Below are 17,096 nucleotides of genomic sequence, written 5' to 3'. Positions count from 1 at the left end.
CTGGCCTGAGCCCTGTAGAGGGTCCAGAGGCCAGGGTCCAGCCCTCCCTCTGCCCTAGACCCACTGGGTGACCTCAGGCAGTCCCTCCCCCTCTTGGCTGTCTGTGCATTCAACCAATATTTTCGTTTCTCTTATGGCCCAGGCACTGTTGTCAGTGTCCCCATCATTCAAATGTAACAGGGATCACAACCCTGCCCGCCTCGTGTACATGTGGGATGTAAAAAGCTGTGGCATGCTGTGCTGCCATCATGTGGCCGAACTGACCCTCTAGCTGCGAGGGCACAGCCCAGAGCACACTTGGTAGCTGCCTGGAGCTGACCTCCGGGAATCCATTAAACCCGTCCATTCCCACCTCCACCTCTGAGCGACTGGGATGCACCTTCCTCACTGTTCCCAAAACCTTCCTTTCCAGGACCACCTGGCTTTCCAGGAGCATTGAGGTGACCCTGGAGATCCAGGCTCTAGTCCTGAAGGGGGCATGACCTTGACCCCTGCCCCCTCCGAGGCCCAGAACCCCCCACTGGGACTTGCTGGGGTGATTCCCATGAATCCTCCCTGCTCTGCCCCCCCTCCCAGGAGGGCCGGTTCCCTCAGCACCTCTGTCCCTCCGCATGCTGGCCTGGGCTCAGCTGAGCCTTTCCCTGGGGCGGGAAGTGGGGAGGATCAGGGCAGCCACTGGGCATGGGAGGAGAGGTTGGGAGGGTGTTTAGGGCCCAGGGCTCCCTTGTTCACCGCAACCACAGACACACAGACCCAAGCAGTGCTCAGCCTTCTATTAGATCCTGCCTGCCTGCATGCGTCTTCTCGAGCACACTCCGCGTGGGGGGGGTGTGTTCTGGTGGCTGGGCAGGGTGTAGGGGAGGGGACTTGGCATCCTGTCCCCTGAGAAGGGACTTTGGTGAGGTTCATGTGTTTGTGGCAGTGGCTGGGAAAGGGCTTTCATGCCCTGCATGGGGGTGCAGGGGCAGTGGTGTCTCAGACCTGGACACAGGGCCCTTCCTGTGGGGAGCAGCCCGGGAATGGGCAGGCACCAGCTGAGGCCTGGGCTCTCTTAGGGGGCCTTCCCTTGGTGCCGCCAGGTCCAGCCCTCTGGCCCAACTCCCTAGAAGATGTCCTTTCTTGCAAGGTCACCTGTGTTACATTGGCTGTGTGCCCCTTGCCTGGCACTGTGCCCTCTCGGCCCATTTCCTGCACTGGGAGCTGGGCCCCTAACCCCTCAGAGGGAGGATCCCCTGAGAGGGTCCTGTGGGGTTGTGGGCTGGAGTTGGCGCAGACAGTGTGTGGGGGAGCAGGTGACTGGGATAGGGGCTGGGCATGCGGGGGCTGGGGTGGCCTAGTCGTCTTTGTCCTTGGCGCCATGTTTGAGGATGCGGGTGAACTCCACATAGTTGAAGTTGCCTTTCTTATCAATGGGCGCCTCTCGGTACATCTCATCCACCTCCTCGTCTGTGAAGCGGTCGCCCATGGTGGTGAGCAACTCCCGAAGGTGGTCCTCATGGATGAAGCCTGGGGGCAGGGCCAGGGTCGAGGCTTGAGACGGGGACTTAGGCTGGGACACACTTCACACCCCCTCCCCTTGGCCCCCGTCAGCCCTTGCAGACCCTGTAGTGGGGTAGGGGCCAGGAAAATACAGCTCTAGTCTCTGGTCAGTTTGAGCTTGCCAGGGCCCCAGAGGGAAGAGTTCTGCAGTGGGACTGTCTGTGAGGTGATTCTGTGGGGAACGTGGGGCTGGGAGTGAGAGGGGTGCTGGGTGTGTCCTGCTTTAAGAGCAGGAGCCCCAGAGTTCCACTGCCTGAGTTTGAATCCCCTTCTTCCTAGCTGTGTGTCCGGGTCAAGGTACTTAACCTCTCTGTGCCTGTTTGATCTGTAAAATGGGATGTAAATATGTCAACGTGGTAGGGACTGTGAAGGTAGTCAGGAAAATGTTCTGAATATACATAGGCCTGGGTGGGCCTGTGGCCCCGGAGAAACGACTGAAACTACTACTGCCAGCATCACTCTGGCTTGTCCCTGGGAAAAACTAGCTGTGGGACAGGAAGTCCTTTGGAAGATTTGAGGATGGGGACTGGTTTCTGTACTTTGTTAGCTAGAAGGACCTGGAATGGTCTGGTTTCTGGAAAGGTCTAAAGCAGAGGCAGAGTGTGTCGGGCCAACAGGTGAACTCAAGAAGTGGGAAGCCTTGGTGGGTGTGGGCTGGTTTGGTCTAGCATTTGCGGGAGAACAAGGAAGCTGCATGACATTGTAGGTCCAGTGACAGAAACCAGCGGACAGGTGATTTCTGTTCTGGCCTTTGGGGGCAGAGGCCCTGAAGCCCCTGTGCAGCCCAGCCTCCCTCGCATACCGGGGGCACCCCCCACCCCCAGGCTGCCAACCTGAGGCCTCCTCGTCGAAGCAGGCGAAGGCGTTGCGGATCACGTCCTCGGGGTCTGTGCCATTCAGCTTCTCCCCAAACATGGTGAGGAACATGGTGAAGTTGATGGGCCCCGGGGCCTCGCTCATCATGCCCTCCAGGTACTCGTCTGTGGGGTTCTTCCCTGTGGTGGGGGGGCACGCGTGCTGCTGTCACTGCCTGTCCCTTCCCGCCTCCCTGTCCCCTCCCTTCAGGGCCCACTTCGAGTCCCACAGACGGGAGATAGTGACTTGTAGACTGAAGCATCTTGCGGGGCGGCCAGCTTGACCGCTCCCTCCTGCAGGCTCTCCGGCCGCCTCGACCGGCTTCCTGCTCTGGGCTCATATCCACGCCCAGGCGTGCTTCCTAAAGTAGAAGAGCCGCGTCTGCTGACGCCTCACTCCGGCTGGTGCTCCCCGTGCCTTTTCGCCTAACTGTCACCACCCTGTGATTCTTCCCCCACTTTGCAGGTGTGGACCTGAGGCACACAGGTGAAGAGACCCGTCCCAGGTCATACAGTGAGGAAGGAGTGGAGCCAGGCAGCCAGGCCCTAGATTCCAGGCACAGTAGAGAAATTGCTTAAACCAGTGAGCTTTAGTGTCACACAGGCTGGGGTCTGAATCCCAGCCCTGTGCCTCAGTTTCCCCTGCCTCTTAGGAGAATTGTGAAGATGAAGAAGACAATGGTTGTAAACCACATGATAATGATTGGAAAGGCCCTGTGGACCCTGGAATCAACGGCTGGGTTCAAATCCCAGCTCTACCTGTGGCTACCTGTGGTAGCTGTGTGACCTTGGACAAATTACTTAATCTCTCTGAGCCTGTTTCCTCATTTGTAAAGTGGGAATGATAATCACATCCACCCAATAGGATTGCTTTGAGATTTAAGGTTAATGCCTGCAGAGCTGCTTCTTGTTATTATTATTTTATTATTTACTGCTGTTGTTTTTTAACCTCAGGATGATATTCTTAACCAGAGGCCATGACTGATCTGTGGATCCACTGACATGAGCTACAAACAGGAGTGTGGGGTTTTTCTGGGTAGATGCCCAGGGCTGTCATCAGGTCTCTGGGGTCTCTGCCCTGGGTGCAGGGTGCTGCCTCATAAATGGGAAGAAGTCTCCTTGTCCTTGTCTCCTCTGAGCCTCGCACACCCTGCTGTGTCCCCACGGGATGGCCACGGCCCCAGAGGATCTATGATGTCAGGACCCACCAGCCCCTCCCCTCACCAGCCTCAGTTCTCCTTCCTGCTGGGTGACCTCCTGGGGGAGAATCTTCAAGCAAGGTTGGCCTGAAGCTGGGAGAGGTTTGGCACCCAGGGTGGGGGCCATGTCCACTGTCAGCCCTCCCAATGGTCACCTTGGGGATGCTCACAAGGGCCACAGTCATTATTGCACAGGAAGGGAAACAGACACAAAGCAGGGCCACCCAGCTGTGAGGGGCAGCACCAGGGACTGACTCAGGCCTATCTGGCCCCAGAGCTTGGGGCTTGGCCACCACAGGCGCCTCCTCTGCTGCCAGAGGCTGTCCCACTCCCCTGGCCAGTGTCTGGTCCACACTCTCACCTGGATGAAAGGGGTGCCAGGAACTGGGACTGAGTGTGATTGTCTGTGGCCAGCACATGGGGAGGGATGTGGGGGCAGGGCCACAGGTTGGGGGGCTGATGTCTGGAGGCCTGGCCTCTGGGCCTCAGTTTCCCCATCTGAGCAGTGGTGAATTGTACTAGATTCCTGAGCCCTTTCAGCTCTAAGACTGGTTTTAGGGAAGTCACTGGTGTCAGAGGCTCTGAGAACCTGGCATGGCTGACCTCTGAAGGAGGGGAGGTGCTCTGGCCTCCCCTCTAGGCCTCAGTTTCCCCATCTGTACAATGGAAAGCCTGTGCAGTCCAAACTTTCTTTTAGTTGCTGATCCCTTTCTTTAAATGAAATGGTACTGTGCAGCCCAGCCCACAAATCTGCCTGAGGCAGTTCTGCTCCGGAGCGAGCCTGTCTAGGTTCAAATCCAGCATTAGATTGCCCTGGGCCTCAGTTTCCTGTCTGTTAAGTGGAGACAGTGATGGCACCTACTCTCCAGGATGGGGACCATGTGTCACTAGACAGGAAGCGCTCCATGAGTGATGAGCAGCCCCACTGCTTGCTCCAGATGCAGCCCTTGCGGGGCCCACTTAGACCCCACCCATCTCGGTCCCTGCTCACCCATCGAGGCCAGCATGTCATGCAAGTCCTCCTTGTCAATGAAGCCATCTCGGTTCTGGTCGATCATGTTGAAGGCCTCCTTAAACTCCTGGATCTGGGACTGGTCAAACATTGCGAAGACATTGGATGTGGCCCGCTGTGGCCGCTTCTTAGTGGTCTTGGCCTTGGCCCGTTTGCTGGACATCTTGGCTTCAGGTAGGTGGGAGTTCCCTGTAGGAAGTGAGTGTCAGGGGGAGAGCCTATGATCCTGGGCCAGGGAATCCTCCTGCTGTCCCCAGACTGGCTGTCAGTGCTTGGGCCTGGCATTCAAGGCCTCCCAAAGGCTTGGGGCTGCTCCCACCCAGATCAGCACAAAAGCAGACAAGCGTGGGCTGTGTGTGATCGTAAACAACTTCCTCTACCTCTGTGAGCAAGTTTCTTCATTTGGGAATGGGGACATGAGGAATGCCCAGCAGTAGAGATTAATTAACTTAGTGCCTGGGAAGGCCTGGACTGGTGCCGGGCGCAGAGTAAGCTATTTTTGCTGTGACTGTTTTGGTAAGACACTTAGGATTGGGTTCGGTGCCAACCATTTCCATGCTTTATCTCCTTTAATCCTCAATAGCATTTACGCTGTCCATCTCTCTCTCCAAGTGACAAGGTGGGTGGACATATGGGAGGTTGTGAGGCTCCCTGCAGGCCGAGGCCTCCTACCCCCACCCAGCAGGAGGGAGCTGGATCAGCCGCCCTGCATTCCTGACATTCCTCATCCTCTCTCCTCCTCCCCATCCCTCTGCACTCCCTGCTCTGGGGAGCCTCCCCTCCCCCACCTGCCCACAGGTGCCCAGCCCCTTAGGTGGGTGATAGATCTGGTGTAGGCCCTACTCCTGTCCTCACTCCTCAGTACTGATGGGGGTGCGAGACTCCCCCGGGCTGAGAACCCCAGCTTCTTGTTCCCCTTATTTAGACCCGGCGTCCTAGCCTCCAGCCAGTCTCTCCCGTCCCATACGGATCCAGACCTGCAGCTCTCACTTCACCTTGAAGGTTCCTGCCACCCACTGGAGCAAGTCTGGGCCCCTCAGCCTGGCATTCAAGGCCCTGTGTGAATGTGAACCCCTCTTGCCCTTTTCCCTGACTGACCGTGGTACTCCTCGCTGTGTCCCTCCTGCCATCTGTGATCCTGCCAGGCTGGGTCTCTGTCTGTTCTCGAGACACCCTCAGACTTTCTTTCTTGCTCCCTCCCGCTGGGTCATCCTTCCTTCTCCAGCCCAGTTCTTGAGACACACCCTTGGGGAGCAGTTCCCACACCCCTGCTTTGACAATAAGAACTTAAAGGTTTCTCTCCCTCAGTCACTCAGGGCTGGTATAAATCCCCTGATTTACACCAAAGCCCACAGTCGGGCTAACAGATGCTTGTTTAATGAATGACTCTGAGGGCACCCATGGCCAGTCTGCTGCCCCCACTGTACAGATGGGGAAACTGAGGCCCAGCAAGGGGCTCTTTCCCTGAACCTTTGTCATGACTTGTGAGGGCCTAGTGCCATGTGCCCCTCGGCTAGGGCAGTTGTGAGCCTGGCCGAGGCCTCAGGACTGCTGCCCGCTTCCTTCCTCTGCCCCTGAACCCCTTGCTCGAGGGCCTCCAGGAAGCCTTCTCAGCCTGTTTTTCACCCCACACTGTGTGGTTGTGAGTGCTCTCCGAGCTCTCTGTAGGCCTTTATCCCAAGACCCTGCTCCAGTCCGTCCTGGTTTTTGGGCTTTGAGATCTGAAACCCTGAGCTGGGATCCTGGCCAGCCCCAGCTGTCCCCAGGGCCACAGCTGCCTGTAGTCATGAGACACTGGCTGCTGTGTCCCACTGGATGGACACACCTGGCCCTCGGTGTTTCTCACACGGCTCAGGATGGGTCCACAAAAGCCCTTCTTGCCTGGGGCCTGGGCAAGAGTGGGATGGTGCGTCAGCAGGGAGTGCCATCCTCTCCTGTGGCTTAGTGCTTCCTGGGGCCCATCCCTCCGTGAGCCCTGTGCTCTTTGGGAGCTTTGACTCTGGCACCCACAGAAGGCAGCCAAGGAGAAGTCCACAGAGGCTATGATGGTCATCATCACTGTCACCACCACCCTCCTGTCTGCAAAGCTCTAGGGTAGACATGGCCAGGAGGAGAGAGGAAGCCACAGCCAGAGGCAGGAATGGCCAAGAGCTCAGCCACTGCTCTGATACTGGCTGGGCCCCTCTGCCTCCACAGCCGCCCTAGGCCCACCCTCTTCTATCAAGGGGCCATGACATGGCTGAGAACACTTAACTTTATGGTTTGTCCATCCCGGCAATCTTGGAAAGCAGGTGGAGAGGGTGGGGTGGGCCCTACTGTGCAGTTATTAGAACTGAGGCCCAAGAAGGGAAATGGCATGCCCATGAGAGGGGACGAGTCCAGTTGGAAGCTAGGACCCCTGGGCTGGTCCTGGGTCAGTAGGTGGCACATGGCCCTTGGTGCCCTCGAGGCCTGAACACAGAAGGAAACATCTGTCCGAAGAGGCAGCTGTGAGGGGATCAGGGCTGTGTGTGGCCAGAGGCAGTTTCTAGGCTTGGTTGAGGGACTGGGGTCAGAGACAGCTGGGCCCTTAGCCTTGGAGCCATTACCTCCCCTTCCTAGGGGTCCTAGACACCAGGGATCAGATATAGCTGGTACTTAACCTGGCTGCAAAAAGGTGCCACCTCCCCCCTTCTGGTGCCTGAAATCCCACCATAACAGCAAAGACAAGGCCTGTGTCCCCCATTACCTCGTGGTGCCTGTGGCTGGCAGTGCCAGTTGCCTCGCTCGTAAACTCACCTCATCTGACTCTTTCCTGAGAGCGGCCAGAGCAGCTGGAGGGCTGGGAGGAGCAGGGGCTGAGTTCCCCCAGCCCAGGTCCTTGTCCCGCCTTGTAAGGGCTGAGCCTGCAGGGCCCTTGGCAGACCTTCCCCACCACCAGGCCCAGATGGGTAGATGGCCCAGAGCACGGAAGCCCCGTGCATGGCACACAGCTTTGGGGTGTATGGGGCGAAGTTACCCCAGCCTCTCCATCCCTCTCCTGCTCCAGGAGATGGGGGAGGGGACTGGATGCTCCGCAGGGGTCTCATGGAGCCTCACAGAGCTCAGTTTCCTATTTGTGACGCTTGGGTCTACTGGGGCAGGGAATGCCCTGCGATCACGACCCCCTTCCTCCTCCCGGGCACCCTGGAGCTCTGGGTTTGGAGTCCCTAACTCCACAGCAAAGGGCAGGGCCTTGGACAGTCTTCCCTCGCCAAAGGGCCACCGGTTCCCAGAGCCCTGAGCAGTCTCCCTGCTGCCCAGCCCCAGCCCGAATCCCTGTCGCACCCGGGCAACCTCGCAGCCCCAGCCCCGCCGCGGCTGTCCAGGCCCAGAGACCCTCCGACGCCCCCGTCCGCGGGGCCTGCCCCCCGCTCAGCCCCGGCGGTCGCGGCGCCTACTCTAGACCATCTGGGCGGCCGGCCGGGCTCCCACCTGGTGCGGAGAAGGCGCTCGCTCGCTCGGTGCGCGGAGCCGGGTGCGGAGCCCGCGGCCGAGGGTCGCTCGGGTGGGTTGGCGGGCGGGGCGGGGCGGGGCGCGGCACCGGGCCTTACAAGGCAGAAGAATGTGCGCGGGGCGGGGCGGGGCCGCGGCGGCCCGCCCGGCCTTATTTGGCCGAGACCCACTGGCTGGGAGGAGGGGGCGCTCCTGGGTGAACCCCCAGGCTGCGATGAGGGCCTTGCCTGTTGTAGGCCCGGGCAGGTGATGGCGGTGACTGGGCCTGGACACCCTGGGCCGTCCCTTCCTCTCCAGCGAGGCGGGCAGAACATCCAGGGGCCTCCGGGTCTCAGACCCTTCCCCATCTTTTCCCCCAAAGGCCCCGCTGCCTGGCTTCCCGTGGGAGGGCTTGCTTCCATCAGGCCAAGTATGGCTTTTTTCCAGTCTGAGGGGAGAGGCGTGTCAGAGAGGACCTGCTATCCTCAGGCAAAGGGCCGCCAGTCAGGCCCCTGCGGGTGTGGGGCGCACATGGGAGTTTGGGTCGAGCCTCGCTGGGGACAGCCCACCTAGGCCAAGTCGTGCTCCTCCACCTGCCCTCAGTTTCCTCACCTGTAAAATGGAAGGGTAGTGGTGAGGCCACTGCGGCCACAGTGAAAGAGTGGCCAGAAAGAGCCACAGCACCCCCGGAGCCAGCCAGAAGGGCAGGGGCTGGGAACCACAGGTGGATCTTGGCGGCAGCAGCATCCCCCTGTTGGTCTGAGTCAGAGGATGGAGTCTGGGAGGATAAACCCATCTCCTCCCCAATTAGGCATTAGGGCCTGTCCATCATTTTGACCCCTGAAGGAACACCTTACCCATCAGTCCCCACTGGACTCTAGCCCACTTTTCTCTCCTGGCCCTCTTTGATCCAACGCGGATGTTCCCAAGGGAATTTTCTAACTCCCAATTATTTATTCTGTGAATATTAACTGACACCTTCTACCTGCCAGACCCCGTGCTGGGTGCTGGGGAAACAGCGGTGAACTAGTCACCACACCCCGGAAGCATTTGTTCCTGTGGAGGGAAATACAGTGAGCAAGTATCTACATAGCTTGAAGGGTAGAAATAAGTGCCTCAAAGGACAGTAAAGTAGGGTGAGGGGAGAGAGAGTAATAGGAGGGGGGTGCCTGGCACGAAGTGACATTTGGGCTGACCTGAAGGAGGTGAGGGAGTGAGCCAAGCGCAGGGAGCCATAAGGCAGAAGCCCTGTAGGGGGAGCTTGTCCAGCTCCTGCTCAAGGAGCAGCAGGAGGCCAGTGTGACTGTGGGGAAGGGAGTGAGGGGAGATGGGGGGAGATGAGATCTGAGAAGCAGTAGCCAGTGCCTCCTTGTAGGTCACAGTAAGACATCAGAGAGTTCTGAGCAGTAGGGTGACATGATCTGGCTTGGGTTTTCACTGAATCCCTCTGGGTGTTGTGTGAAATGGACTGAATGGGCCAAGGGTGGAGGCAGGGAGACGCATGAGATGTTCAACCAGGTGTTGTGTTCAGACTCGTGTGGTAGCAGTGGAGGTGGGGAGGAGGGGTGGGACTCCGGAAATATTTTGAAGTTGCATCCAATAGGATTTGTGCATGGATTGGAATGTGTGTAAAAGAGAAGATCAAGGATTACTCCAAGGGGTTTGGTCTGAGCAACTGGAGAGACAGAGCTGCCATTTTCTAAGATGGGTCGGCTATGGGAGGAGCAGGTTTGGGGAGAGATGAGAAGTTCTGTTTTGGACATAGGAATGAAACCGGCAAACAGCCGTTGATGATTAAGTATCTAGGTACTAAAGCTTTTTCCTTTCTGCAATTACTGATTATAACTTTTAGCTGTTTAACCCACCCATTGTTCACTGTGCTGTTTTGGCAATATGCTCTCTCACTCCCACTAGGCTCCTATAGATAACGTCTCCCTGGAGCCTGGGTCACCATGGGAATGGGTGTGTGAGCTGTTTTTCAGTCAGAACTCCTTGTCCACTTCAGGCGGGTTGAGACGACCAATTCAACAACTGGGCCCGCGCAGATGTCAGACAGGCGACCTTTTGACGTCAAGAGGCTAAAAACTCCACCCTCAGATCATGCTAATGCTGCCATTTTGTGAACATGGGTCCTACGAAGAGGCATGGGGTCTGACTATGCTTGCGCCGATCATCAATTACCTGACCTCTCCGCACCTCCAGTCACCTCTCTCCACACTTCAGACCACCTTGCCCCCATCCTATAAATATCCCTGAGTCCCTGTTTTGGGGAAGTGAATTTGAGGCTCATGCTCTCGCTTCCTCACGTGGCTGCCTCGTGAGTAAACTCTCTCTCTGCTGCAATCTCGTCATCTCAGTGTTTGGCTTTCTGGGCGGTGGGCAAAAATAAACCTGGGTTTGTAACATAAATTTTTTAAAACTTTTTATTTTGAAATAATTTAAAACTTACAGTAAAGTTTGTAAGAACTGTACAAAGAGCTCCTGTATGTATTCATCCAGATTACCCAATTGTTAACATTTGCTTTATTGTATTCTCTTTTCTCTCTTTCCACATATGTGTGTGTGTATGTGTGTTTCCCCTCTGCCCCAGAACCAAGGTTATTATGTTTCTTTAATCTCTGCTTTTCTTGTGTATGTGTGTGTGTGTGTGTGTATGTATGGTGAAATAACAAAATTTACCTTTTTTTTTTAAAGATTGGCACCTGAGCTAACATCCGTTGCCAGTTTTCTTCCTCTTTTTTTCCTTCTCCCCAAAGCCCCCCAGTACACAGTTGTATATTTTTAGTTGTGGGTCCTTCTAGTTGTGGCATGTGGGACACTGCCTTAGCATGGCTTGATGAGTGGTGCCATGTCCGTGCCCAGGATCTGAACTGGTAAAACCCTGGGCTGCCGAAGTGGAGCGCACGAACCTAAGCACTCGGCCACGGGGCCCAGCCCCTAAAATTTACCATTTTAACCATTTTTAAGGCTATAGTTCAGTGGCATTAAGTGTATTCATGTTGTTGCACAGCCATGGCAACCATCCTTCTCTAGAACTTTTTCATCTTCCCCAACTGAGACTTTGTATCCATTAAACAGTAACTTCCTATTCTCTTCCCTGAACAGCTGGGCAACCACCATTCTACTTTCTGTCTCTCAATTTGACTTCTCTAGGTACCTCATATAAGTGTAATCATATACAGTATTTGTCCTTTCGTGACTGGCTTATTTCGTTTAGCATAATATCCTCAAGGGTCATCCATCTTGTAGCATGCCAGAATTTTCTTCATTTTTAAGGCTGAATAATAATATATTGCATAATGTTTTCAAAGTTCACCCATTTTATAACATGTATCAGTACATCATTCTTTTTCTTTTTTTTAGATTTTTAAAATTTTTCCTTCTTCTCCCCAAAGCTCCCCGGTACATAGTTGTATATTTTTAGTTGTGGGTCCTTCTTGTGGCCTGTGGGACGCCGCCTCAGCATGGCTTGATGAGTGGTGCCATGTCTGCGCCCAGGATCCAAACCGGCAAAACCCTGGGCCGCCGGAGCAGAGCACACAAACTTAACCACTTGGCCACGGGGCCAGCCCCGTTTTAAATAATTTTTTTTTCTTTTAGATTTTCTTTTTAGTACTTCATTCTTTTTATTGCTGAGTAGTATTCCAGTCCATGGATGTACTACCTGTTGTTTCTGTATTGATCAGTTGATGGACGTTTGGGTTGTCCCCACGTTCTGGCCATTATGAATAACGCTGCTGCGAACATTGTGTACAAGTTTATGTGTGGATGTGTGTTTTCACTTTTTTGGGTATATGTCTAAGAGTGGAATTGCTGGGTCATTTTTAACTCTATGCTTAAGTTTTTGAGGGACTTCCAAACTTTTCCACACTGCTGTACCATTTTACAATCCCACCAGTAATGTATGAGGGTTCTAGTTTCTCCACATCCTCACCAACACTTGTCTTCTAGCCATCCTGTTGGGTATGAAGTGGTATCACATTGTGGTTTTGATTAGCATGTCCCTAATGATTAGTTTTGTTGAACATCTTTTCGTGTGCTTATTGAAAATTTGTCTGTCTTCCTGTGGAGAAATGATTATTCAGATGTTTTGCCCTTTTTTTTTTTGAGGAAGATTAGCCCTGAGCTAACATCTACTGCCAATCCTCCTCTTTTTGCTGAGGAAGACTGGCCCTGAGCTAACATCCATGCCCATCTTCCTCTACTTTATATGTGGGACGCCTGCCACAGCATGGCTTGCCAAGTGGTGCCATGTCCACACCTGGGATCCGAACTGGCGAACCCTGGGCCACCAAAATGGAACATGTGCACTTAACCGCTGCACCACTGGGCCAGCCCTGTTTTGCCCATTTTATAATTTGTTTTTTTCTTGTTGGATTGCAAAGGTACTTTATATATTCTATTTATTACACCCTTACCGGATAATATGATTTGCAAATATTTTTCTCCAGTTTCGTGGATTGTCTTTTCATTTTCTTGATAGTTTCAAGAAGCACAAATGTTTTTAACTTTGGTGAGGTTTATCTATTTTTTTCTTTAGTTTCTTGTACTTTTGATATCATATCCAAGAAACCATTGCCTAATTCAAGGTCATAAAGATTTACACGTATGTTTTATTCTAAGAGTTTTATGGTTTTAGCTCTTAAATGTAGGTCTCTAATCCACTTGGAGTTAATTTTGTATATGGTGTGAGGTAAGGGTCCAACTCCCTTCTTCTGCATGTGGATATCCGGTTGTCCCAAAACCGTTTGTTAAGACAACTGCTCTTTCCCCAGTGAATTTTCTTGGCGTCCTTGTTGAAAATCAGCTGTCCATAAATGTATGGGTTTATTTCTGGACTCTCAATTCTATTTCATTGATATGTATGTCTTCCCTTATGCCAGTACCAAAGAATCCTGATCACTTTAGTTTTGTAGTAAGTTTTGAAACCAGGAAGTGTGTCATCCACCTTCTGTTTTTTTCAAGATTGCTTTGGCTGTTCAGGGTCTCTTGCATTTCCACATGAAATTTAAGATGAGCTAGTCAATTTCTGCAGAAAAGGCAGTTGGGATTTTGGTAGATTATGTTGAATCTGTATATTTAATTTGCAGGAGTCTTACCATCTTAACAATACTAAGTCTTCTGATCCATGAACAAGAAATGCTTTTTCCTTTACTTAGGTCTTTAAAAATTTCTCTCAATGATGTTTTGTAGTTTTCAGTGTACAAGTCTTAAACTTCTTTTTTTTTTTTTTTCCCTTTGTGAGGAAGATGGGCCCTGAGCTAACATCTGTTGTCAATCTTCCTCTTTTTGCTTGCGGAAGATTGTCCCTGAGCTAACACCTGTGCCCGTCTTCCTCTATTTTGTGTGTGTGGGATGTGGCCAGAGCACGGCTTGACAAGTGGTGCTAGGTCTGGACCGGGATAGGCACCTGCAAACCCCAGGCCACCAAAGTGGAGCACAAGAACTTAACCACTATGCTACCAGGCCAGCCCATATACTTCTTTTGTTAACTTTCTTCCTAACTACTTTATTCTTTTTGATGCCATTGTAAATGGAATTGTTTTCTTAAATCCATTTTCAGTGTCCACTAGTAGTTAAACTGATTTTACTCACAACACTTCTGACACCAAATATGTGGGTTTTTTTCCTCAAGTCAACCAATTCTCCAACTCTCTGGACACCAACTGGGTGTCCTGCAGTACAGTTCAATTCTGACCCTAACTACCTGGTGTTAATGTCAGACTCCACAGGGTTAAGGCCTCAGTCCCACAAGATTGCCCTCACATCAGACGCCAGTTGCAAGTATTGGGTTTCTAGGTTACCCCCACTTCTGTCCAACTTGGCTACAAATTGGGGGTTCCTCCCCGCCCTAAAAATATTAGCTAGAACTGCTCACAGAACCCAGGAAAACAATTTACTTACTATTACCAGTTAACTATAAATGATAGAACTCGGGAGCAGCCAAACGGAAGAGATGCGTAGGGTGAGATGGGGGCCGGGTGGGGAGCTTCCACGCCCTTTCCAGGCGTGCCATCCTCCCAGCACCTTTAAGTGTTCGCCAGCCTGGAAACTCTCCAACCCTGTTGTTGAGGGGTTTTTATGGAGGTTTCATTACACAGACATAATTGATTAAATCACTGGCCATTGATGATTGACTCCAGCCCCTCTTCCCTCCCTGGAGGCTGGCGACTGAGGCTGAACGTTCCAACCCTCTAATCATGCCTCTCTTTTTGGCAACCAGCCCTCATCCTAAAGCTGCCTAGGGCCCCCAGCCCCAGTCTTCTCATTAGCACACAAAAGACACTCATTCCTTCAGAGATTTCAAGGGTTTTTAGGAGCTGTGTGCCAGGGACAAAGACCAAATATTATTTTTTATTATATCACAGTAGAAATACTGTTGATTTTTGTATATTGATCCTGCTTCCAGGAACATTGCCGAGCTCATTAACTCTAAGAGCTCTTTTGTGGATACCTTAGGATTTTCTATATGAAAGATCATGTTATCTGCAAATTGAGATAGTTTAACTTCTTTCTTTCCAATCTGGATGCCCTTCATTCATCTTTTTGCCTAATTGCCTTGGCTGGAACCTCCAGTACAAGGTCGAATGACAGATGTGGCAAGAGCAGACAGCCTTGTCTTGTTCCTGATGTTAGGGAGAAAGCTTTCGGTCTTTCCCCATTCAATATGGTGTTAGCTGTGGATTTTCCTTGGATGCCCTGTATGAGCTTGAGGAAGTCCTCTTCTAGTCCTAGCGTGTTGAATGTTTTTTTCATGAAAGGGTATTGGCTTTTGTCAAATGCTCTTTCTGCATCTGTTGAGACGTCTTAATCTGGAACAGTTCCTTAGCTTTTCTTGGTCTTTCATGACCCTGACGTTTTTGGAGAGTCCAGGCCAGTTACTTGGTGCCCCCTCAGGATTAGCTTCAGGTCATGGGTTTTTGACAGGAATAGCACGGAAATGACGTTGTGCCCTGCTCAGTGCCTCTTATCAGGGGAAGTGTGGTATTAAGTTTCCCCATCACTGGTAGTAATGACTTTGGCCATCTAGTTAAGGTAGTGTCTGCCAGATTTATCCGTAAGAAAGTTACTACTGGGCCAGCCCCGGGGCCTAGTGGTTAAGTTCAGTGCACTCCACTTCGGTTCCTGGGTGCGGACCTACACCACTCTTCTGTCGGTGGCCATGATGAGATGGTGGCTCGCGTACAAAACAGGAAGATTGGCAACAGCTCAGGGCAAATCTTCCTCACCAAAGGAAAAAAAAAAAGAAAAGTTAGTATTTTTCCCTTTTAAAGATTTTATTTTTTTTCCTTTTTCTCCCCAAAGCCCCCTGGTACATAGTTGTATATTTTAGTTGTGGGTCCTTCTAGTTGTGGCATGTGGGATGCCGCCTCAGCATGGCTTGATGAGTGGTGCTGTGTCTGCACCCAGGATTCGAATTGGGGAAACCCTGGGCTGCCACAGTGGAGCATGCAAACTTAACCACTCGGCCACAGGGCCGGCCCCTATTTTTCCATTTTATAGTTAATGAATAAGTAATTTGTGGGGTGTTCCTTTGAGACTGAATATTCTGTTCCTCATCAAACTTTCACCCATGTTTTTTAACACCCATGGATGATTCGTTTGTTACTATGATAGTTGCCAAATGGTGATTTTCTAACCTCCTCACTTCCTCTTACTAGCTGGTAGGCATGTTAATTTTGAGATTGCCTGTTAGACATCCAAGTGGAGATGGCAAGTGTGAAGTGTGGAGTTCAAGGAAAGGTACAGGTTGCAGATTTAAAGATTTTATTTTTCCTTTTTCTCCCAAAGCCCCCTGGTACATAGTTGTGTATTTTTAGTTGTGGGTCCTTCTAGTTGTGGCATGTGGGACGCCGCCTCAGCATGGCCTGATGAGCAGTGCCATGTCTGCGCCCAGGATTTGAACCTGCAAAACCCTGGGCCACCGAAGCAGAGCATGTGAACTTAACCACTCGGCCACGGGGCCAGCCCCCAGGTTGCAGATTTCGATGTAAGAGTTGTCGGCCTATAGAAGGTTAAAGCCATTAGCAGCTGAGGGTCCCCAAGAGCCCATGTTCCTCGTTGGTCATAGCGCTTCACCAGGCTGGGCTCTGCTTACATGTTTTGGAGACAAACCCTGGTGCTGGCTGGGTTACCAGGGTACCATGGCTCCATGGAAGCTAGGACTGGGGGCCCCTGTCTCGTGAGAAGTTGGGTTCCATGGAAGGAAATGTCCCTGCTCTGTTCAAAGCTGGTGAAAGCCTTTACATCTTAACCTGGCATTCAAGGCCTGTCAAGCATTGCCCTCTCTCTGAGCAGCAGCACAGTCTCCCCCTTCTGCCTATGTGCTCACTGTGCCCATCACTTGGGGAACTCCTACTCATCCCTCAAAGCCCAGCTCAAATATTGCCTTCTCTGTGAAGTCCTGCTCCTCCTCCCCCCGACGAGTTCTTTAATTTTGGAAATAGTTCTTGAGGGTCTCCTCTGTGCTAGGCACTGAGACTGGTGACAAAACTTAATTCCTGTCCTCAGGGAGCCCACCATCTCTTGATGGAGACAGATACTCACTTAAAATCACACAGATGTAATTATCGTTATATCAGTGACAGCAACAAAGAAAGCCAGGCGAAGTACCTCTCGAGCTCCAAGTGTAGAGCAGGGTGTTTGCACCCACCTGGCATGGTGAGGGGCTTTGGGAGGGTTTCCCTGAGGAAATGCCAGCTGGCCTGAGAGCTGAGGAAGGTGTGGGTGTTAACTCTATCGGTGGGGGAGCCATGGCTCTCTGTGCGAGGCCTGGGGTGAGGCTGGAGGGCAGAGAGCAGGGGATGGGCTCCCAAGGGAGGTGCAGCCTGAAAGGTAAGCAGGGGCCTCCAAGGCCAAGGTGGAGAGGCTGGATTTCCTCCTGCCTGCACTGGGCAGCTGCAAAGGGTTCTGAGCAGACACGGACTTTTGGAGGGAGAAGAGGGAGACTGCCATAGCAGAGGCGGGAGGGCCAGTGGGGACCACGCTGATTTTTCAGGTCAGCCAGATTCAGACGGGCAGGAGGCACAACTTCATTTT

General features: G+C 52.6%; 1 protein-coding gene across 1 annotated transcript; it reads right to left on the bottom strand.

The window, feature by feature from the left end:
* Positions 1-758: 758 nt before the first annotated feature.
* On the bottom strand, positions 759-8,155 carry MYL9 (myosin light chain 9). Its single transcript, XM_046679216.1, has 4 exons — positions 8,058-8,155; positions 4,584-4,793; positions 2,373-2,534; positions 759-1,506 (listed from the first exon to the last, which is right to left on the bottom strand). The coding sequence occupies exons 2-4, from the start codon at positions 4,765-4,767 to the stop codon at positions 1,334-1,336; spliced, it is 519 nt and encodes a 172-aa protein (XP_046535172.1). The 5' UTR covers positions 4,768-4,793; positions 8,058-8,155; the 3' UTR covers positions 759-1,333.
* Between the last annotated feature and the right edge of the window lie 8,941 nt (positions 8,156-17,096).

This window comes from Equus quagga, chromosome 12, assembly GCF_021613505.1.
Source record: "Equus quagga isolate Etosha38 chromosome 12, UCLA_HA_Equagga_1.0, whole genome shotgun sequence".
Taxonomy (NCBI): Eukaryota; Metazoa; Chordata; class Mammalia; order Perissodactyla; family Equidae; genus Equus; species Equus quagga.
Note: the sequence above shows the minus strand (reverse complement) of the source record. Positions and strands in the feature narration are given on the sequence as shown.